Genomic DNA, 23,320 nt, shown 5'->3' with positions numbered 1-23,320 from the left:
GGTGTTATGGGTTCAAGTGAGAAATAGTACATATTAGGAATGGAACATAACGGGGTGTACATAAAAGAATGTGGCAGTTTCAACCATTTATTTCTCTACTGTTGACAAATGGCAACTCTCAAGCAGAAAGCATTCTGCTTATCTTTCATGTTCGCCACATTCTTCTAATCACACCCCATGTAATTTCTTCTTTTCGGGATTTGTGAAGGACTATGTTTACGTGCCACCGATACCGACCAATTTGCCTGAATTGAGGAACCGGATTGTTTCAGCCTATCAGTCCATCACATCAGATATGCCGATTCGAGTGTGGCAGGAGATGGACTTCCGACTGATGTATGCCTGCACCAAGAGATTGCACATTGAACACTTGTAAGTTGCAGAAACTTGGACAGTTCTTCTTACATCCAAATGTAACTTTTGTTTTCACACCCGTCGCTACGAGAAATAAATTGTTGAAACTACTGTATTATTTTATGTACACCCTGTATTTATCAGTGTAATGTTGGTATCAGTTAATTTAGTTATATTCGTTTATTGTTATAATTTGTGTTAATTTCCTGATAATAATGTTATTTCTATAAATAGTCTGTAATTTAGTGCATAATTCTACCATTTCTTATTCTTTTTATTGGCTCTATTATATGTACAATAAGGACCATTCTGCTCTGAAAACCATCAGCTTCCCTCTCAAACAGCTGACTGATATTTTCTGATGGCTGTATCAAAAGCTGATATGTGTAGCTGGGTGTAAGCTTTCATCCTGTCAGATTATTGTACTGCACAGACAGTACATGTACAGGGTGTTCCCAGTCTGAAAGGTCAGAGAAATGAAAATTGGTCAATGAAAATCAGGAAAAATTTTGGTCATGCAAAATCAGTGGTATCCTTAAAAAGTGAGGGGAATTTTAATCAAATGGAAGAATGCAGTCTGTTTTAACCAGGCATTGGCCAGCATCGGCAAATAAATTCAAACCAGTACTTCCCAATACTAATACATGGGCATCGATATTAGCTTGCCATATATTTGAGCAGCTCGGGAGTAAAACTTGATAAACCACACTCCCATTAAAAATTCAGGTGACATCATGTGTAGTTGCTGCACAGTGTCCTGTTGCTCATACATTTCAACTAGGTCTATTCAGTAGCCAGCAATTGGTAAAGTCCACAGGAACATCTGGGTAACCAATAAGCCACAATGCAGTGGATAAAGTTTCACTTGAGTTTTTCTCGGTTTCATACTTTTGTGGGTTATCAAGTTTTACTTCCAGTCAGTGAGTGGCGGTTACTTTCTTCCACTCATTTACATGTCAATTTATAATTTTTTTTTTCAGGGGCCATCTTGAAGCTCAAATTTTCCGATTGATTTTGATGTGTATTACCATAAAGGACACGATAGAAGGCTTCCATTTAGTCAGAATGGATAATTTTAGTGAATCTTGTGCTCATGTCTTTCGAACAGCTGTGCCCTGCTGGATATTTTTTAATGCATTGCTTCAGAGACCACATAATGTCATTCTTATGGTGATACTATTGATCCAGTGCTCAGTACTTCACTCGTACTCAGATAGATATATGACGGACCGAATAGCCTGGCTTAGTGTTGCTCATGTATGGATGGGAATGACATTTTATTTTTACCAGGTAAATATTATTGATTGTTATCATAGGGTAAATAGATCTCATTCTTTAGTTGAATTATAAAAGTACTCTCTCTGAAGAGATATATAAGATAGCCATAATGTCTGGAACCAATGGCGGGCATGACTGGCTGGCAGGTGCGGTTGGCCTTATAGCGCACAGGATCAGTGAACCCCCAGTAATATACGGCATTTACCTCGAGAATGGACAATAAACAATGTCTTTACCTTTTGACAATTTTTCGCTAAAATTTCTCCACAAGAAGTCATGTATTTGTGTCCGTAACACGGCAAATTCTTTTGCTGAGAAAGAGAAACCGAGAGTCGACCGCCCTCGTGCAGACCCTCAGCTGAACCCCCACAGGAGAGCTCTTGCCATAGGGAAGGTTCGGGTGGCAGGCAGAAGCTCGGGGTAGCTATATGGACAAAATATATGGCAAGGGATACTGAGGAACCTCGATCTCCAACCAACGGTCATGCGCAGTTCGTGCTCTCTCAGAAGCCGCAGCAGAAGCCAGAAGGCACCGTCCTCGCTGCAAATGAGACCCAGCTGGTTGCTCCCTTCCAGTGTTGCCCTGTGAGGTTCAAGTTTGAAGCGCATTCGTTACATATTCAATCTTCTCTGTTGAATCATTTTTTGTACCGAACTTCTTGGCATAATTGCAAAATTGTGGCAGAGAAGGATGAGTAGAAATGAATGAAAGCTGGAATTAGACACGATGAATTAAAATAAAATAAATACATTACTAAAATAACTCGTGCATGCATTCAGACTTTTTCCTTAAAGATGGAAACACTTCGGATATGTGAAAGTAAAAGAACGGCGCGATCTTAGACAAGAAAGGAAAATGTGACAAACCCTGTCGGTGTCAATGTTTCAAGTTTGTAAGTTTTCGAAGTGCTTGGATAGTTGTTGCAAAATATTGATGCTCCAAAGGATGTTACGTCATTTGATGCAGTGTAGGTGTTGCTGTCTGCGCAGGTAAGAAATGACCGCTAAAATGCATTCAATTAATGGAAACATACCCTCTCATCTGTTGAAAGAAAATTAGAGACAAAGCATGTTCTGGTCGACCAACTCCAAATTTGAAGATAGAAAAAAAAAGCTGTAACATTCCAATGAAAGGTTCTCAGGTATCTAGTACGCATATGCCATTGGTTGCCATTTCCATTTCCATTGTGATTAGTCATTTTATAATTGCAGGCATGGAGGTCCGGAAGGGGAAAAGGGGCCACACCCGCCTGGAAAATTAATGTCAACCTAAAACTATTTATTACACACATAATTTCATTTCAGTCACAGTAATTTATGATGATTATTATAAAGACGTTGCAGGAACTGAAGGAGTGTTTTTTGAGAGAACAGTACTATTACAAGGAAAAATGTGCCTCGTTTGTCCCCCCTAGAAAAGAATGATCTTGCTTCCCATCCCTGGAACAAATCCTGAGGATGTCCATGATGCCCAATAAATCCCGAAATTTCTTTCATAGATGCACAATTTATTGTACTTAGTTTTAGTCCTAAATTTATACGCACACCTATACTATGAACCTCATTCTATGAAAAAATTATGTACCAATCTTTTAAGCCCCCCCCCCCCCCCATATGGATCTTGAAGTAAGAGACAAAGTGAAATTGAAAAATAAGTGAACATAGTCATCATCTCCATGTTAAAATAAAGTTTTGTCTATCTTACCAAGATATGGGAATTTGAAATAATGATTATAGGCTGAGACTACCTAAACTGACATTTTATGTTTCTACAATTATTTTCATATTGAAATGATGTTCGATTGAATGTTATAACTGCATTTTATTATTTTGCATAATATGATCATCCTTTTCGGTAAGTGAACAATGATGTACACGTAGAAAATACTTGTTGCACTGTGATACAATACTTGTAATTGCTTAGGCAGGTCTGTCAGCATGTGTATCCATTTTACGTGTCGGTCTGTAGATATTGCATAGTTATATATATATTGTATTTGAGCCTTACATAATAATATACGCAATTATTATTTAGAATTGTCAATCATTCCACTTGAGTGTAGTATGTTCGAGCATAGCACGCTCGAGTGTGGGAGATTCGAACAAGTTTGACCGATCGAAAGTGGTTCGATGCAGTACTCAAATGGACACCATGGTCACCTGAACTCAACTACATTCATATGGTGAATTTTGAAATCTGAGGTGCATGCTGTAAAAATCCAGCACCTTGAAAGTTCATGGGAAAAGATAACCATGGATCTTTACATTTTGTAGAGAATTCAAGGAAACATGTCGCAATGTTCAAGGAAGTGTGTAGAGAGTGGTTACAATGTGCTGTTCATCACTTCTCCCATTGGTTCCAGACTTTAAGGTGATCCTGTAGTACTTGTCATTTTTTTAACTTCCTTGTAGTGTACTATATGGGTGGCATTATCATTTTCTTAACATGGTATAGATTATAAAGAAAGAAATGAGCCTGAAGTAACCAAGTGGATTTTCTAAGAGAAAAAGTTTGAAAGAAGTTAAAATTCTAGTCAGGCCACTTTCAATTTTTCAGAGATTTTGCAGGTCAGAGTGAACCCTGTAAACATGCCCGAAACTGCAAAAAGCAGAGCTTTACTGCCATACAAATTTGTTTTATGTTAGTGGCATTATGCATCCTACATTTAAAAAACAGAAGCACTATTGTAAGGAACTTGAGGGAACATGTCACTCATGTACGACTTTAATTTCTGCTATCATGTTAAGTTTTTTTACTCATACCAATGAAAATTATGATGAGTCTGATGTTAGGTTGGTTACAGTTCGTTGAGATTCTTCAAATCTTTTCCCTGCCTGTTTTTCCTATTTTTGCCCTCCTTTCCTTATATAGTTTGTACAGTCGCCAGCAGTAAAAAATGGCACACCTAGATCCTGAAATACTCACTACCCTGCAAGGTGTTGTGTGTATTGCCTAACTCTACGGCAGTGGTAGAAGTTTCCATTGAAAATCCACTTATTGTGGAGTTAGGCAACACACAATGCCTTACAGGAATGCGAATATTTCATGATTTGCGTGTGTCATTTTTATTGACACTGACTGTACATACAACATCTCTATTATAATATTCAAATTCTTGTCAAATTTCAAGTGGAAGGAAATCAATAACATCACTCTTCTCTCAGGTTAGCTAAGGGATTGTTCCTTCATCGATTTTATCTTATCACCATTCATCCTCATTTCTGGGATTAAGGGCATGCGAAATAGTCTCGGCCCAGCTTTTCTCTCCGAGTCAGTGTTGCCAACTTAGCCCTTTTGGAGCCAGATCTGCCTCTTTCGTGCACTCATTTGCCTGTGAACTGGGTTGCCAGCCCCCATGCCTCACTATGGTACCATCACTGGTTCTGGCCCACATAGAACAACTTTCGTCATGATTATACATTTCGCACGTGACGTGATGATGTTATATTGACTGCGTCGCCCATCCCCTCTTATATCCCCAGATGCATTTTTTATATCGCCATGTTGACGTGAAATTGGCATATTATTATTATCAGGGAATCCTTTATTTTCGATTTCGTACGACTATGAGATGGGTGATGCCGCCGGATCTAGATGGTGAAAACTAAGAATAAATTGTCATCAATTTAGAGTTATCTGTAATAGCAACGCCCCACCCCTTTGACAACTAATTACTCTAGAAAGCACTTCGAAAATCTAGCTTCTTGAAAGTCAGTTTTAACTCCATTTAAGGTGAAATTTAGCTCTTTTATGCGCACCAGGTTTGACAATACTGCCAGGAGGCAAGTAGAAATGCATTGGACATATGGGAGTATTTTTTGATTTGTTATCTTGGGAATATCAAACTTCCGATGGAATGGATAATGATATCAACGGGAAGAGGGAAGTTTGAAGAAGTGATTGCCCAGCATAAAAGTCAAAACTCCCATTTGATTAGCCGTAACTTGATGTTGAAGTTGATTCCCCATAAGGAATACATTGGATTCCGAAAATTCTTATTCGTCATATTTTTTACAAGTCTTATCTAGCTTAATAATCAACTTTGAAAAATGCTTCGACATGCCACATGGGGAGAAATTCGTACTCTCTTGACACCCTCACGTTTCTCTTCAGTAGCATTGCCCATTCCGACGATATTCAAATAAATGCATACATGGTGCATAATTGTATCTCCTCGCCTTAACCAAAAGCGGAGAGAAGAGAAGTGCAATAAAAGAATCAAGACTCAAGAGAGTTGCTTTGTTTGTTTTAAGTTCACTTTAGGCTCGGATAAGTTAATCAGAATTGGGTCTACAGTTTTAAATGGAATTTGAATCATTTGGAAATGTACCACCCCTTGATTACAACATGAGAGCATAAAGCACTACACTTGTGAGCTGCTCTAGCACTGAGAAAACAAAAAGTAGAGAGGGCTCACTATTGAAAGTAGAGCTGAGCAGATACCAGTACTGGTATTCTTTCCAATTTCCACCAATAAAGGTGCTTGAAAATTGTAACAATTTAAAGCATTTCCATATCAGCTACATCATAGCAATCTACCAGAGCTTTGCTTTAATACTAGATTAGGAGAAACTTACCACTAGGCGTGGGGGGGGGGGGGATGCTCACAGGCTACACTTTTTTATCACTAAAATTCAAGAAACTATTTTGTTATTCTACCACTGCTTCCTTTGCTGTTTATATTGTTGCAGTTGTATATTAATTATAATAATTGTAAAAATTACCATCATTAATAAACAATAATCATCAGTAACATAAGCATAACATATATTTTATCATTCACTAAACCTAAAACAATATATTAATATTGTTTATAGGTGCAGTTATATTAGCAATTATAATAATTACAAATATTACCTTCATTGTACACTGTCACTGACATGAGTATTGTGAAGAGCACATTACCAAAGAAGGTTCCTGATAAGCAAACCAAATTAATTTTGCACCCTATGATTGTTATCTTAATGTTTTTTATGAACAAAAGTAGTACATAAACATGGGGAACACCCTAGGGAACAATATGATTTATTTTCAATTTTTTTTATAAAAAGGATCACAGTTGAAAAATCGAAAGGGCCTGCCATGCCCTTTCCACCTCCTCCCACCCTTCCCTCAGGTTAGCTAAGGGATCTCCCTGATGGTGCAGTGGTAGCGTCGTCGCCTTGTAATCAATGGGTCCCGTGCTCGATACCTGGTGGAGGCACATATAGTGGTCCGGATCCCACTTTAAACTGTAGGTTCAGTCCCAATTAGCCTTACTGTGCATAAAGTGGACTTAAAACACCAAATAAACCAACCAATCAAGTTACCTAGGGTTAAGATATTTGTAATTACACGTGAGATAATAATTTCATCCCAAAATCCATTTCTCCCACAGTGTTGAAAAATTTCCGAGATGTTTAGAATCTCAGGTTGGCTACTCACCAGGAATGCCTTAATTTCCGGTATTAATGCATTAATTATTTGCTCTGCGAATTATACATGAATTCTGCGTGAATTTTGCTCCGTAGACGTGAAAAATTGCTGCTTTTGTTAATCCAAACCTCATTGAATCCGTACATATTTATAAATGCATTGTGACATGTTTTCACAGTTTATCAAGGAAAGAAAATAAAGTTGCAGTGAAAAACAAAACAGAAATCTTTCAATTCCTATACTCGATCTGGCAGACATAGCAAGTCTTCGGAAGGCTCCAAACCTGACCTTTTTGGAGCATGTAAGCAGTGGTCAGAAGTAGCGTGCTACAGCTACATTTCTTCTCTGAATTTTGAGGAAAATTTTGAATGTGACCACAGCGTCAAAGAAAAATTCAACAATAACTCTTACTTTTGCAAGAGGTTCATAAATACAATGTCTATTACATGGAATTACGTATAATATAGATTATAAATATCTTGATATCGCGTAATTTATTTCATTAGTATAGGATAAATCTAATATCCAGATAACTAAACTGAACTGGCAAAGCTACGCTTTTTGCGCTGCATCGCTATTTTGGGGAGAAAATAGCCTTGTTTGCGCCAACCCTGAAACAAATCCTGTGGATACCCATATGATAAGAGACAGATAAATGTTATTAATTACTGTGTAAAATACATATTGCAGTGCAAAGACGAGCGATCCATGGATGGACAATGACAAAGCAATAGTGCCAGCATTCAATGGCTCAGTACATTAACAGCATTGATCACTCTTAATACATACAATCTCACCAGCAAGAAATTATTGTTACAAGAATGATAGCCATACAGTTTCTGGAATTACAATAATCTTCGTCATAATATTTGTTCACAAATATTAAAATTGCAATATGTTCAGAACACTCGGGTTTACACATCAGTTTCCTCAATATATTTTATGATATTGCAAAAAGTATGTACGAGTTATTGACTTTTCTGCAGAAACGAAACTTACTTTAGTTAATATACAGTTTCCAAATGTATGTATTTCTTCTACTTCTACGTTGCTTTTCTGTACTTTTGCTAATCATGACGATGAGGATGAATGTTTTTTTTTTTTATATTCTGTTATCTAAAGTCTCTTTCTGCCACTTTTGGCTAATTGTGAGAATGAGGAAGAATGATGATGATGATGATTAGAAGTGTTGGGAATGGAGAAGCAGGAGGATCCATCCTCCCAAATAGGCATCTTTCCTAATTTTTGTTTTGAGTCCACTTTATGCACAGATAAGCTAATCGAGACTGGATCCGAATCACTAGTGCCTCTGCCAGGTATCGAACCTGCAGCCCTTTGATTAAAAGGTGGAAAAATTTCCACTGTGTCTTTAGGGAAGGATTTCAAACAGGAAACTTACGTAAAGCATCGCTCCACTTGTTGCTCATTTAGCTATACCAAAGAAGTATGCCCCATCTATCTGCAATGTTAGAGCAAATATCTAACGAATTACGTTAATTATTATATTAAATAACGATCTATTTTCCAGCATACTAGGGGCTTCTTTTGAATATCCATGTGGTTGTTTCAAGTTTTTTTATTTTTTATGAAGTAGCGCAAAAGTAGCGAGTAGTGCACATGAGTAGCGTAGTGAGCTACTTTTTGGTAAATGTACTGTAGCTGTAGCAAAGCTACTTTTAAGCATTCTGATCACTGCTTGTAAGCTACGAGTTCCTTTATGACTGAAATTTGACTACGTTAGTGTCAGTTCGTTGTTCGCTCATGTGCATGTTCTTGCAGATGGAAATGTTTTATTTTTCTTAAATATTGTTTTGTGTATTCATAGTGATTTCCCAAATATGCTTATGATTACACATGGTAAAAAGTAAGGTTTTCATAGATGAAACATTTGCCTGTACCCTTGAATTTTTAGCCATGAATTTTTGGAAAGTTCTTGAAAACCAGGAATTATACTTGAATTTTATTATGGTCCTGAATCCACGAAAGTGTCACATGGCTTTTTTGCAGACTCCACGATATACTCGGCTCCAGAAAGGTATCAGTATTGGTCCAGTCTTCATTAAAAGCTTTAGTAAGATTAATAACTTTGTATTTCAGGGCAATTCAAACAGCCTCGCGAGCATTGATCTGGCATCAGGATATGTAGGACTTTCTCATTACAATCCTATTATTGTCGGAATCCAGCTGATAAGTAACATATACACTTTCCCCGTATTGTCTTACCTCCTGCTCATGAGAAAAATAGCTGAAGATGCAAGGTATGGAAGTGTGAACAAGTGAGTACTGTCTTATATCTTTGTTCATTTCTTTTCTGATATAAATGTTAATTTTTAAGATTGAATGTATGACAGATACATTAAGAATCCAATCTTCTGCTATGCAGAATTACAATGTATAAGTACTTGAAAGTGCAGGTAAAATGTAACCAGTAATAGGGTTACAAAAGAAAATTACCAAATTTTGTGTAAATCTGGATTTATGATGAAATGATAGCTATATTTATATTGAGTTATTAAATCATTTTTACATAACCTTTAACCCTAGAAAGCTAATGTATATGAGAAGTTTCGTTAAAAGCTAACGTATCATAAAATTTACGAGGGGGTTAAAAGAACTATGACAACCAATAGGTTTTTAAAAAATTAAATTTTAATGAACATGACTTGTTAGAATACACCTTGAAAAACATTTTGGTTACAGAAAAACTATTTTAAAATTCATGAGTGCAGTGCACACAGCATTTTCCTTGATTCTCCCCACAGATCGGTTTGTTGCAGCGGCAGCAGTACGATGACGTCATCCTCCTCTTTGCCGATGGGAAAATTCCGTAGATTGTGCGTGGCTGGTTTTGTGGATTCGTTTTTGGTGCTTATAAATAATTTGAACTATAATTCAATCAAAACATAACCTTAAAGTCATAAAAGTTAGCAAAAATCCAGGCAGAGAAGTTGACATGTCGTAAAACGTACAAGCACGTTCTGAAAACAATTATACCGGTGGCCGGTTGACAATTGAGTCTTCCATAAACCGACACAAAAGGCAACGTGGTGAGCTGAACTGAGCGGACAAGTCCATTGCCCACCGGCTAAGGGGTGTTCGGTGAAATATGGTCATCTTGGATCGTGAGTTTTACGATACGTTAGCTTTTTAGGGTTAAAAAAAAAAAAAACACTCCAAGCTTAACAGCCTTCTAAGCTCCGCGACAGGTGATGTTTGCAGCAATTTTTCGCATATATAGACCCCAAACTTGCACGCAGAATATAGTCCCGCTGCAATACTGCAGATTTTCTCACTGTATGCGATTGAACTGTTTGGCGTTTGAGGCAAAATTTGCACGGGAGGTGCTGAGCTCTGTTCTCGCGTGAATTAATACATAAAACCTGCTGCAAACTTAACCTGTCGCGGGGCTTAAGGGCAAAGGCCTGCCAGCTACAGCTACATTTCTTCTCTGAATTTTGAGGAAAATTTTGAATGTGACCACAGCGTCAAAGAAAAGTTCGACAATAACGCTTACTTTTGCAAGAGGTTCATAAATACAACGTCTATTACATGGAATTACATATAATATAGATTATAAATACCTTGATATCGCATAATTTATTTCATTAGTATAGGATAAATCTAATCCAGATAACTAAACTTAACAGGCATAGCTAGGCTTTTTGCGCTGCATCGCTATTTTGGGGAGAAAATAGCCTTGTTTGCGCCAACCCTGAAACAAATCCTGTGGATACCCATATGATAAGAGACAGATAAATGTTATTAATTACTGTGTAAAATACATATTGCAGTGCAAAGACGAGCGATCCATGGATGGACAATGACAAAGCAATAGTGCCAGCATTCAATGGCTCAGTACATTAACAGCATTGATCACTCTTAATACATACAATCTCACCAGCAAGAAATTATTGTTACAAGAATGATAGCCATACAGTTTCTGGAATTACAATAATCTTAGTCATAATATTTGTTCACAAATATTAAAATTGCAATATGTTCAGAACACTCGGGTTTACACATCAGTTTCCTCAATATATTTTATGATATTGCAAAAAGTATGTACGAGTTATTGACTTTTCTGCAGAAACGAAACTTACTTTAGTTAATATGCAGTTTCCAAATGTATGTATTTCTTCTACTTCTACGTTGCTTTTCTGTAACTTTTGCTAATCATGACGATGAGGATGAATGTTTTTTTTTATATATTCTGTTATCTAATGTCTCTTTCTGCCACTTTTGGCTAATTGTGAGAATGAGGAAGAATGATGATGATGATGATTAGAAGTGTTGGGAATGGAGAAGCAGGAGGATCCATCCTCCCAAATAGGCATCTTTCTTAATTTTTGTTTTGAGTCCACTGTATGCACAGATAAGCTAATCGAGACTGGATCCGAATCACTAGTGCCTCTGCCAGGTATCGAACCTGCGGCCCTTTGATTACAAGGTGGCAAAATTTCCACTGTGTCTTTAGGGAAGGATCTCCAACAGGAAACTTAGCAAAAATCCAGGCAGTGAAGTTGACATGTCGTAAAACGTACAAGCACGTTCTGAAAACAATTATACCGGTGGCCGGTTGACAATTGAGTCTTCCATAAACCGACACAAAAGGCAACGTGGTGAGCTGAACTGAGCGGACAAGTCCATTGCCCACCGGCTAAGGGGTGTTCGGTGAAATATGGTCATCTTGGATCGTGAGTTTTACGATACGTTAGCTTTTTAGGGTAAAAAAAAAAAAAACACTCCAAGCTTAACAGCCTTCTAAGCTCCGCGACAGGTGATGTTTGCAGCAATTTTTCGCATATATAGACGATTGAACTGTTTGGCGTTTGAGGCAAAATTTGCACGTGAGGTGCTGAGCTCTGTTCTCGCGTGAATTAATACATAAAACCTGCTGCAAACTTAACCTGTCGCGGGGCTTAAGGGCAAAGGCCTGCCAGAGCTCACACGTGGTCAGCACATTGAGTCCCACCGCCACTGTTTTTCTGGCTTTCAAGATGACAGTCTGCTACTTCTTTTTTTCAAGTAGCTCCCCCAATTGTCCTTGCAACACTGGGTCAACACCAATATTTTGGGGGTTCCCACCAGGAATCAAACCCGGGACCGCTTGCACTAAGGTGAGAGCGTTAACCGTGTGGCTACGTGGAAGCCCTTTACATAATCTAATAACTCAATATAATGCGACTAAGAATAACTGAATGTATACATGTTTTATTTAGATTATCTGTTCGTTAACATATGTCTTTAACGGACTACGAGGTGCATTCAAGTTCTAAGGTCTCCTAATTCATTTTCAAAAAATGTACTCACCTCAGAAATCTTAAATCTGCCATATGGTCTCCGCAAACATTGTTTAGGGGATTTGTTTTGTATACTGAAAAATCGTGGATGCAAGAGTGGAACGGCTTGAAAATGTGCGACCACGGAGTCTGTCCTTGAGCTTTGAAAAGAGCCCAAACTCTCTAGTGCGAGGTCAGGTGAGTATGGATGAAGCATGTGTAATCGTGCAAAGTGGTTGCCTGATGAGGATAAGCATTGTCTTGATGAAAGAACGCAGCTGCTGCCTTTTCTGGCCGTTCCTCTCGCGAAGACTGAAACAATTTGGCCCTCAAAAAAGTGTCATAGCTTGTACCCATCACTGTGCTACCCTTAGGATAATAATGCGTGGGTATACCACCTTTGGTGTTCCAAGACATCATTTTCTCAGCACTGGCAGTAATTGACAGCTGGTTCATGGCTGAGGCTCCTTTGGTTTGTTTTCATGTTGTTTGGCCTTCCTTGAACTATCACACCCACGAACACACATTTTTCACATCCATGACATCACCACAGCATGTCTCAGTCAATTGAAGATGAATATCAATGGGTGTTACTCCACGCAGGTGAAGAAAATGCATAATAACATGCTGTTCTTTCAATGTAAACAATGCCATTCCCAGTATCAAAAACACGTCCATCGCTAGACGGCACCACTAGCTCCCATCACCGTACTGCCATCTGGCCTCATCAACCTTCAAGAATGGATGCTTCTCAAACAACTCTACCTTTATGCCTGCTTCTATTCATGAAAAAAAGAAATGGGAGACTTTAGAACTTGAACGCACCTCGTATTTTTACTGTTGAGATTTTTATGTTCTTTTTATTTGTTCATTTTCTTCTTTTACTTTGCGACATTTGATTGAGTATTTGGGTAAAATACTGTGCTTTGGAATTTTTTGCATAGTGCACTATAAATACAGTTTAAAATAAAATAAAAAAATATTAGGGCTGAGAAGATACCTGTTACATGTGATAACAATACCAGTGCCTATAATCCAATATTCACCAATACTGATATCAATACCAATGTTTGAAAATTGAACCATGCCAGGGGTCTGGGTTCAAATCACAGCCTGGACATGAGTGTTCCTATATCAAATTCATCACATCGTCACTCATCCTCATCTTCACTATTAGCCAAAAATGGCAGAAAATCGAAGTTAAATAAACCAAATCAATCAATGTTGATGTCTAAGGAATCTGCTGCATCAATTTACCAGAATTTTCAAGAATACATCGGAATATTAAAGTAGCTGTCATGTAATCACAAAATGCAATGTTTTACACAAAAAAAATGAAAATTTTGAATTTTGCACAGTAGAATCCATGAAAGTGTTGCATGGGATTTTTGCAGACCCAAATTCTGGTATGGGTGAAAACATTCTAACATACGTTGTGATATTGATGCACCTGTAAATTGTTGTCGTTCAAATATCTGTTTGTAAAATCACTGTAGGTTCAAAGTTGCAACTTCTCAGCCCTTTTTAGATTTGTCAGTGTAGATGCAATATCACCAAAACTATAACAAAATCTAAGGCATGACTCCTGAGTCATGGCCATGTACATCAATTAAGCAAACTAATTATGTTGCAATGCATCAGGGAATGTGTGCTTTCTTTGTATCATATCATTAAAGTAATGCTATATTTTACATCAATACTTCGTGAGCAAGAGAGAACATTTCATATTTATCGTATATGAGGGGTATTCAAAAATTAAGTTCCGGTAGTGTTAAAAGGAGAGGGGGGACACACATTTTGATCCAAATTGTATATTATTACTTCTCGAGCCTCCCCAATGGCATAATGGTAACATCATCGCTTTGTAATCAAATGATCCCGGGTTCGATACCTGGTGAAAGCACAAGTAATGTGGATCACATTTTAACTGTAGGTCCAGTCTTGATAGCTTTCCTGTGCATAAAGTGGACTTCAAACCTAAAATCAAAGTCAAACATCATTACTTCTCAATGTATTCACCACCATTGTTAACTCTTTAGGCCCTTCATTCTGATTAATATTAATATAACCCATGGTATAACAGTGCATGAGGGCTAGTGCCTACCTACTAACTGCTGGCCTCACTGGTGAGATATCATCCAGTTATAGTGTGATCAGCAGGACGAACCCCTCAGTTGTTGTTGTAGGTTTTCTGTTCTTATTCTTCTCATGAATATGAATTTCCATTCACACTATTGTTTCATTACACATCAATGCATGGGCAAATCACAAATGCTAATACAAGATATTAATATCTTGATTGTGTGGTGGTGTGTTTCCTCTAAGTCTTAGGATCATAGAAAATGTTTGTATGACCTATGGTTCATGATTTCCTATCTCCCCTTACAGTTTCCAGAAATTTCGCAGATTTTACTGTTTGAAATTTTCTACGTAACTAGCCATGCTCAATGAAAGAACAGTGACATGAATGGCACAAATAGGAAGTTGTACTTATGAGAAATAATCTGATGTCCAATTTCTACAGGGGGGGACTTCCTCGATGGTGTAGTGGTAATGTGATTGCTTTGTAACCAAAGCATTCTGGGCTCAATGCTTGGTGGAGGCACATTGCACAGTGGTTCGGATCCAACTTTAAAACTATAGGTCCAGTCCCAATTAGCCTATCTGTGCATAAAGTGAACTTAAAACAACTATATTCATGCATAAAAATTCTGGCCATAATAAATTTTGTCTCTTTCGTGTAAAAGCATACCAGAACTTACGTTCTCAATACCGCTCATAGATCACTTTGAAAAAGTAGTATTTCTCATATGTATATTTCCACTTTCTTCTCATTTTAGATTTTCGAAAGATGTCAAAACTGTTTATCATTCTGTTGCAAGCCTAAGATTGTTACCAGTGGCAGTGTACGTCGTTTTGATAACATTCCAGAGGTATCATTTGTTTGTTTGGACAGTATTCTCACCCAAATTGTTGTACGAAGGAATGCATACTCTTATTACTTGTGTTGTTTTTCTGTGGACAGAGTTTTTATTATCTTGTTTTAGGTAAGCCTATTTTATATATTACTGTAAAATATCCCATCCAAGATACAGTGGAGCCCTAGTTTTACATTTTCACATATTATACATTCAAATTTCATGAATCCAATAAAAGCATGTTCTTTTAGAATGTTCTGTTTTATATTTTCTAGAATTTTTACTTTTACTTGTTGATCTCCTGAAAAACGTAAAATCAGGGTTCTACTGTATATTTGTATTAAATGACATAAGAGCAATACACTGAATAGTTTTGCCCGTGAGGCCTTCGAGTTGGTATGGCCTCATGACAGCACCTTCCAGGAGCAATGGCTGACGCTTGGCCACCAGCAGACCACAGTCAATCGCTCTTTCACTTGTCACTGGGCTCTTCTTCTCTACTTTCAACATTCTAGGAACATTTGAATTGGAATCTGGGGGTTTTCTCTTCTGCACTGGAGAACTAGGACTTGTTTTGGTTTTCTGTTTATTTTCCTTCTCAGAATCACCCTCGTCACCTGTCTCTTCAGTTTTATCAGATGTTTTCTGATTTTTGATTCTTGTTTTTGAGATTCTATTTTGCTTAAGATCATCATCATCCATTGATATTTTTGGATCAGTCATACTCAAAAGATAATCTTCTGAAATGTCATTGGAAACAGCATCACATGAAATTTTCTCCATAGTTGTGCCATTTGTACCTCTCAGCTTTCTGAAAATTCTATCATTTTGTTATTGTTTTTATGAAGGTCTATTTCTTATAACCTGGTATTGATTGATTGATTGGTTTGGTTTATTTTACTTTGCTTTTGTGCTACTTTTAGCTAATGGTGAAGATGAGGATGAGCGATATGATGAAATCTATGAAAGGGAACACACAAATAATATCCATGCCCAGGGTGGGATTCAAACTTGGGACCCCTAGCAGGGGCATGGTGCTGATCACATCACCCCCACTCACGACCGGATCAAGAAAGTGTGGGGCATTACCCCCACACCCCCTATACACCTTCATGGCATGGTGCTAAGCACAGGGGAACACTTTAGCTTTTTACCTTTACCTAGCATCGTAGCATGCTGTGCTAACCACTCCACCACAGATGTCAGCCTGTCCTGTGGTTTTATAAAGTAAATTTTCTTAATATGCAGTTGCGGCATTCCACGAAAAGTGGTCCTAGTCCATGAATTAATATGGAAATTATTGTTTATAATTGCATTAAAGTTGAAATGTTTGTGAATGCATATAATTTGCACATTTCACCATTATAAGTTACTAGCACCTGCAGCCTATATGCTTCACAGACAAACGAAGTCAAAATTTACTTCATTTTTAAAGCGTTCCACATGTAACACACTTTTGTTAATGCTTTTCATGCATTCAGCCTATGCCATCATACTCAGTTTTTTATTTAATTTGTTACCAAACATGACTAAGTATTTCATAATTCTATGAAATCAGTTCATTATGAATATTTTATTCCAATCTTATGTCTGGAACCTTAAATTTTGTGTGTAAAATGTCACATATGTAAGGCTGAAATGCCGTGATGCAACAAACCTTCGAGGCCTAATGCTTACTACTTGAAAAGTATGAAGTGCATCAAGTCATAGTTGAACCCCTATCCTAGGCATATTTGTATCTTTACAAGTGATCCTTTATGAGTTTTCAACTACTCCCCATAAGTAACAGAAAACAACGAAATACCAAATGTCTACTACATAGCCTCTCACTGATTGATATAGCAAGTGTCCAGGAAATGATGTGGTTGATATCCTTTGAAAAATGTTATTGTATACAGTTCTTGTATTCAAGTGATTGTTTTTATACATTACTGTGTTATACTTTTAATAAAACTAATTAGGAGAACAAATCATTTTGTTTGCATAAGCACTGTACTCATTTTATTTTTTTAATATATTTTTTTTATAACAACATTTCAAACACACAAAACGTGTCTGAAATACTGGTACATAAAAAACCCAAGTGCAATGGTTAAACCACCATGACCAGCTATAAAGAATATTCTCTAGGTATCTTTAGAACAATTGTCTTGTATGTACATATTGCTTCCATTGTAGAATTACCAGGTGTCCTGCATAAAAACGGTACACATCTTGTGTATTGCTCATTATAGGTGTACCAGTTTTATGTGGGGCACCCTGTATTTCTCTTGTAGTTTAAAAGTATCAAACTATACCCTGTGACAACTAACTGTGGAGCAAGGCCGTGCATAGCGTCAGAGAAGCAAAGGAAATTGAGTGGCCAGAGCGAAGCAGTCGCTTTCCCCCACTCCACACAATTCCGTTCCTCTCACGTATTCATTGGTGGAGCCGTCTTGCGTCACTACTTCCGCAGAGACTTGATTTAGTTTGCCTGCTCTACAGTTAGCTGGAACAGAGTATATGAATAAAGGTCTGATGAAGGGAGCATGTGTTCTGAAATGTAACATCCAACATAATGTGCTTGTGAGAACCATAAACTAAAAGATAAGTTTAGAAAATTCATCTAAATGTGCCTTCATGGCACAGTGCTAAATGCATGGGGAACTTTACCTTTTTACCTTGAATATGTTCCTGAAATTACTATTATATGAATGTTACTGTAAATTTAGGACAGGAAATGCTATTATTAGAGTGTGCGTCAAATCTCCTGCATATGGCGATAGCCCTGCAGCGGTGCCATGTCGAAATCTCGCTTGGAAAAGAGACAGCATGGTTGAGCGAAACACCTTGTCACGGAGAGCACGGCCGCCGTGCTGTTCAGCCGTTCAAGGCCATATGCAGGAGATTTGACGTGCACTCTGGTCTCCGATGAGTGTGTATAAGCACAAAAGTGAATTTAAAACAAACGAATGTATATGTAAACATCATTTATTTTCACATTTATACAATGTTTTTTAAAATACATTACAGTGTATTCTTTAAAATTCGTACATGTTCATATTTACATAATAATAATACAATACTTTTATGTAACAAATTGTTGAAAAAATTCTAACATGTAAAGGCAAAAATGGGAGGGCAACGTTCCATGTCAACTCTAGTCTTCAACTCGTCGTAGCTTTGGCACTTTTTATGTTGGTGTGCAATGCTTTACAGCAAAAGTCCTCTAACACCTGATCATGATATGGATAAAAATTTTGAGTCGATATGATTTGCAACCCACTAGTGTAACATTTTTGTACATAAGTTAGTTGCTAATAGTTTGGAGCAGTGTGTAACTAATTGTCAGTCTTATTGAATATGTTTTGTTTTTAAAATTAACAAATAGCAGTCTAAAGCCCTGGATAAGAAATCGAGATATGTCAAGTGCTTTTTATCACACATGTATCGTAAAATCTTGCTTCTCTCGATCCCTTTCTTGGCGATACCTGAAATAAAAGGATGTTAAATGCTACTATTTATTTGTAAACGGCACATAAATTTATTTTTTTATAACAGGTAATGTTTCACAAACTTCTCATTTTCATCAGAAGGTAAAACCTGTATTGCAGATTACATAATTTGCTGAATCGGTTGCAAAATATTGGTTTGTTGTTACGAAGCACACGATTGGTTTTCTTTTGTGAACAACAAACAATTAACCATCTTGAAATAGATGCAGCAAACTATGCAACCCACAAACAGGTTTTTTACCTTCTAACTCCATTTCATCTAATAATACAAAAAGGAAGTTTGTGAAACATTACCGGTTATAACAATGTGTTGTTTATAAACAAATTGTAAATAATAATATTTTTCCAGCACATTGTTAAATTTGTTAGTACAGTGGAGCCCCGATTTCACGTTACCAGATTTTATGTTTTCTCACATTGGGACCATCAAGTTTGAATGTAGCAAAATGTTATAAAATTTCCTTGGTTTTAGATTTTAAGCGTTTTCAGCTTGGTCCCCTGAAAATGTAAAATCGAGGTTAGAAAAGTAATAATTTTATGCTGCCTGAAGAATTATTTTTTTTCCAGTTCTGTCACAGTAGCAGATAGGAATAACTATGAAAATCAATCACACCATTAATCTGTCTCTCTCAGGTATCACAGCTTATGAAACTACCTTGAAATACTGTTGGCATATTACTATCTATACCGTATTTACGCATGTATAATGCGCACCCTGGTTTTCGATGGAGAAAAGTGACGAACAATTATATATGTCGTATATAATGAGCAGTACAATTCAGGTTCAAGAAATGGCTTTCTTAGTTGTAGGTCGTAAAGCTGTTGCTATGCCGATCAACAGTGAATGACATCATTCCTATTCAATGAGTAGAGGCATGCAAATTTAGTCTTTGACGAAAACACGAAATATGAAATAACATGTTGAACCCTAGAAACCCCCCTCTAAATATGGCCGTGATATATAACATGATAGCGTTCCGTAAACATGAAAAATCAATGTTAAGTGTCACAAAAACATGGAATGACCGTGTACAGTTTCATGTTGGCTGTCCAAATTATTCTGTGCATAATACACACCACAGTTTTTGGGGACAAAAATTTGGAAAAAGTGCACATTATATATGAGTAAATATGGTAATTAGAAAAAGATTCTTGTATGATATAGAAGATATGTTAACAGTGTTTGCTGTAGCATTCATAATGATTACAGTATGAACATTTCCTTTCCAATTTTAATTGATGCAATTTTATATGCATCAATTTACCACAGTTTTGCTTTAAAATATGTAAAATTACATTGGACTATTAGAAAAATCCTTTTTTATCCTCATAATGCTAGTGGTAAATTAATGAAAACTTTAAATATGCGATAATTTCCAGAATAACTGCAAAGATGTCACATGGCATACTCCAAGAATCACTGCAAATATTCCAACAGATAGTTTCCAATACCAATATTGTTGGTATTGGTGTGGCCAGACTGATAAAAAGATACACAGTGGAACCTAGATTTTACGTATTTCAGAGGACCAAGCTGAAAGAACTTAAAATGCAGGAAAATGTAAAATCAAGGAATATTGTATAACATTTTGCTATCTTGGGAACATCAAGATTGAATGTATAATGCGGGAAAGTATCAAATATCTAGGAAGCATAATTGAGAGATGTGGAAGAATAGATGAGGTAAATAGAAGATGACAAATGGGACTGTATCAAAATATTCGAAGATTAATATGATACAGGGATGTACCTATGAAATGCAAGAAGGCAATATACAACCTCTGACAATAAAGTTCGGTGAATGATCCTGAATATCGAAAGTAGATGAATTCTTAATGAAAACTACCTTACTGTCCTTTGAAGTAGTCCCCTCCCATGGCTATGCACCATTGAGAACAGCTGTACATGTCCTGGAAACTTTTAGAAAAGTGTTATTTCGGGATGGTGTTCAAGACCCTCGTCACGTTCTGTTGGATGTCCGGAATATCCTCAAATCTCTGACCTTTCAAAGCGATTTTGAGGCGTGGGAAGAGAACGAAATCTGGAGGATTCAGATCCAAATTTCTTGCAATGCATTGCTACAGAGGATGAGAGCTGGTGTGTGAGGTACGACCCTGAAACGAAACGCCAAAGCATGGAATGGCGTTCTCCTGCATCACCCCGTCGGAAGAAGGCCAAGGCGGAAAAATTGTTGTTCCCTCTGGCAGGAATTCCTTGTGGATCATGCCATCACTGACAAAGAAAGTGGTAAGCATCGCCTTGACCTTCTTCCGATGGGGTGATGCAGGAGAACGCCATTCCATTCTTTGGCATTTCGTTTCAGGGTCGTACCTCACACACTAGCTCTCATCCTCTGCAGCAATGCATTGCAAGAAATTTGGATCTGAATCCTCCAGATTGTTCTCTTCCCACCCCTCAAAATCGTTTTGAAAGGTCAGAGATTTGAGGATATTCCGGACATCCAACGGAACGTGACGAGGGTCTTGAACACCATCCCGAAAGAAGACTTTTCTAAAAGTTTCCAGGACATGTACAGCTGTTCTCAACGGTGCATAGCCTTGGGAGGGGACTACTTCGAAGGACAGTAAGGTAGGTTTCATTAAGAATTCGTCTACTTTCGATATTCAGGATCATTCACCGAACTTTATTGTCAGAGGTTGTATAACACACACTATGTACAATTAATTATGTATGGAGCAGAGACTTGGACAATGACAGAGAGAGAGAGACAAAAGAAAGATGCAGGCAGTGGAGATGAAATTTTTAAGGACTATATTGGGGAAGGGATAGAATAAGGAATGAGGAGATCTGACGGACAATGGGGGTAGTGATGCTTCAGAACAGAATAGATCAGGCACAGATGAGATGGTTCGGACACATGAAGAGGATGGATGCAGAAAGACTACCAGTAATAGCTTATGCACAAGGATGGAGTGGGAATAAGGCCAAGGGGTAGACCAAGATGCTAGTGGTGAGTGTTAGGAGAAGAGGACAAGATTGGAACACCGTGAAAAGAGAGGAGTGGTGGAAGACCTGAAGAAAATGGAGAAGCTAGACTTCTATCCCGACCCAGCCAGAGGCAGGAAATGGCGAAGGATGATGATGATATAAAGTAGCAATTGGTTCATGAAGAACTGGAAGCAAAGTATAATGAGTGAGGAGTGTGCTAATGAGACCATTGCTATCAACCAACATTGAACCTGTACCTCTTTATCAATGCGGAGAGTTCTTGCTCCAACTCCTCATGTCGAAAAAGAGGTAACGCTCCAAGGCTTTCTATGCTGGCTTGCCTGATCCGTGCCCTTCTTCTCTCCTCTCTATCACATTCTGCTTCCGACAATTCTTGACTGTCCGAGAACCCACTGGGAGGCTGAAGCGCTGGGACGTCCTGGTTATGGGCTGTCCTGGAAAATAAAATTATTTAATTGATATGCTAATCATGAGCTTCCACACTAACTTTCCATGGAAAAATTGTATATAAATTAATGCTGGTCAGTACTTAATGAGTATCTATTAACGGCGTATCAGTTTTTTCAGTTCAATTGCTAGTAATTTTATTGATCCAATATGATTAGTAGCATTTAGTAATAAGTGCATAAATTGCTATTTTGGTACTGTTCTTGTGATTATGGATTAACAGTTAATGAATCTCAATTCCGTAAAATAAATATGTATTATTTTACAGATTATAATGAAAAATCCATTCAGATTATAATGTATTACTATTTTGTATTTTTCTTTGATTGATTGATTGATTGATTGATTGATTTAGTGTTTTAAGTCCACTTTATGCACAGTAAGGCTAATCGGGACTGGACCTACAGTTTAAAGTGGGATCCGAACCACTTGTGCCTCCACCGGGTATCGAACCTGGGACCCCTTGATTACAAGGCGACGATGCTACCACTGCGCCATCGGGGAGGCCGAATTGTATTTTTCTTATATTGTGAAATTTTTCTGTAACTTTCAGCTAATCACAACAATAATAATGAATGATGATTACACAAGTAATTGAGTGGATACTTGGAAAGGAACACTCATGGCCAGGTCAGAACCTTTGATCAATACAGTCAATGTGCTTATCAGTTCTCATCATAAATGTTAATAATTATGTATGAACCAATGTTGATGGATCGGTATCAACCGATACCAAAGGCTTGCAACTGCAACACAAAGAGGATTCCACAACTTAGAACTTATTGTTCTCTTTTTTTCCTAATACTTGCATGTATTTTCACAGAACTGAAATAAATGTACACCTCAGCTAAAAATGCAATCTATCCCCTTAAATACAGGCTACAATTCAATCCCACAATCTGGCTATTCTGTGTAAAAAATCATTTAAAAATGTCTCCCTGTAGGAAATTATGCATGGGGGAAAAAGTTCAAGGTTAAAATATTAAAATAAAAATACAAGCAGCATGTAGTGTAATACTTTCCTCTTCACTGTACCTATCAGATTATAATTCATAACATTATCTTCATCAGTTAACGCTATAAATTTAGAATGGTAAACTACATTCAGAAAGAATCATGCAAGATTTTGAAAAAGTAATGATCTTACCTTTGTAATGTTACATG

General features: G+C 37.3%; 2 protein-coding genes across 2 annotated transcripts in view; one reads left to right on the top strand and one right to left on the bottom strand.

Annotated features, from left to right (window-relative positions):
• Window positions 1-295: 295 nt before the first annotated feature.
• On the top strand, window positions 296-17,203 carry LOC145990097 (GPI ethanolamine phosphate transferase 2, catalytic subunit-like). Its single transcript, XM_083125749.1, has 4 exons — window positions 296-372; window positions 1,335-1,644; window positions 9,146-9,324; window positions 15,168-17,203. Exons 1-4 carry the CDS (start codon window positions 296-298, stop codon window positions 15,376-15,378), a joined length of 777 nt encoding a protein of 258 aa, XP_082981875.1. The 3' UTR covers window positions 15,379-17,203.
• A 1,154-nt stretch (window positions 17,204-18,357) lies between these two features.
• LOC145989730 (cell adhesion molecule Dscam1-like) overlaps window positions 18,358-23,320 on the bottom strand; it is a 505,150-nt gene continuing 500,187 nt past the window's right edge. The window contains exons 28-29 of the mRNA XM_083125004.1: window positions 21,946-22,143; window positions 18,358-18,715 (exon numbers count right to left, since the gene is read on the bottom strand). Coding sequence (XP_082981130.1) covers window positions 18,664-18,715; window positions 21,946-22,143 — 250 coding nt within the window. The 3' untranslated portion in view covers window positions 18,358-18,663. The remainder of the gene's footprint in view (window positions 18,716-21,945; window positions 22,144-23,320) is intronic.

The sequence above is a fragment of the Lepisma saccharinum genome, chromosome 7 (assembly GCF_977018435.1).
Source record: "Lepisma saccharinum chromosome 7, izLepSacc3.1, whole genome shotgun sequence".
Lineage (NCBI taxonomy): Eukaryota > Metazoa > Arthropoda > Insecta > Zygentoma > Lepismatidae > Lepisma > Lepisma saccharinum.
Note: the sequence above shows the minus strand (reverse complement) of the source record. Positions and strands in the feature narration are given on the sequence as shown.

Bases quoted from the DNA above. Each gene is read 5' to 3' on its own strand.
- LOC145990097 (XM_083125749.1), top strand. From the start codon at position 296: ATGCCGATTCGAGTGTGGCAGGAGATGGACTTCCGACTGATGTATGCC. The intron at 373-1,334 runs GTAAGTTGCAGA...TTTTTTTTTCAG, and splicing joins AGATTGCACATTGAACACTT to GGGCCATCTTGAAGCTCAAA. The intron at 1,645-9,145 runs GTAAATATTATT...TTTGTATTTCAG, and splicing joins TGACATTTTATTTTTACCAG to GGCAATTCAAACAGCCTCGC.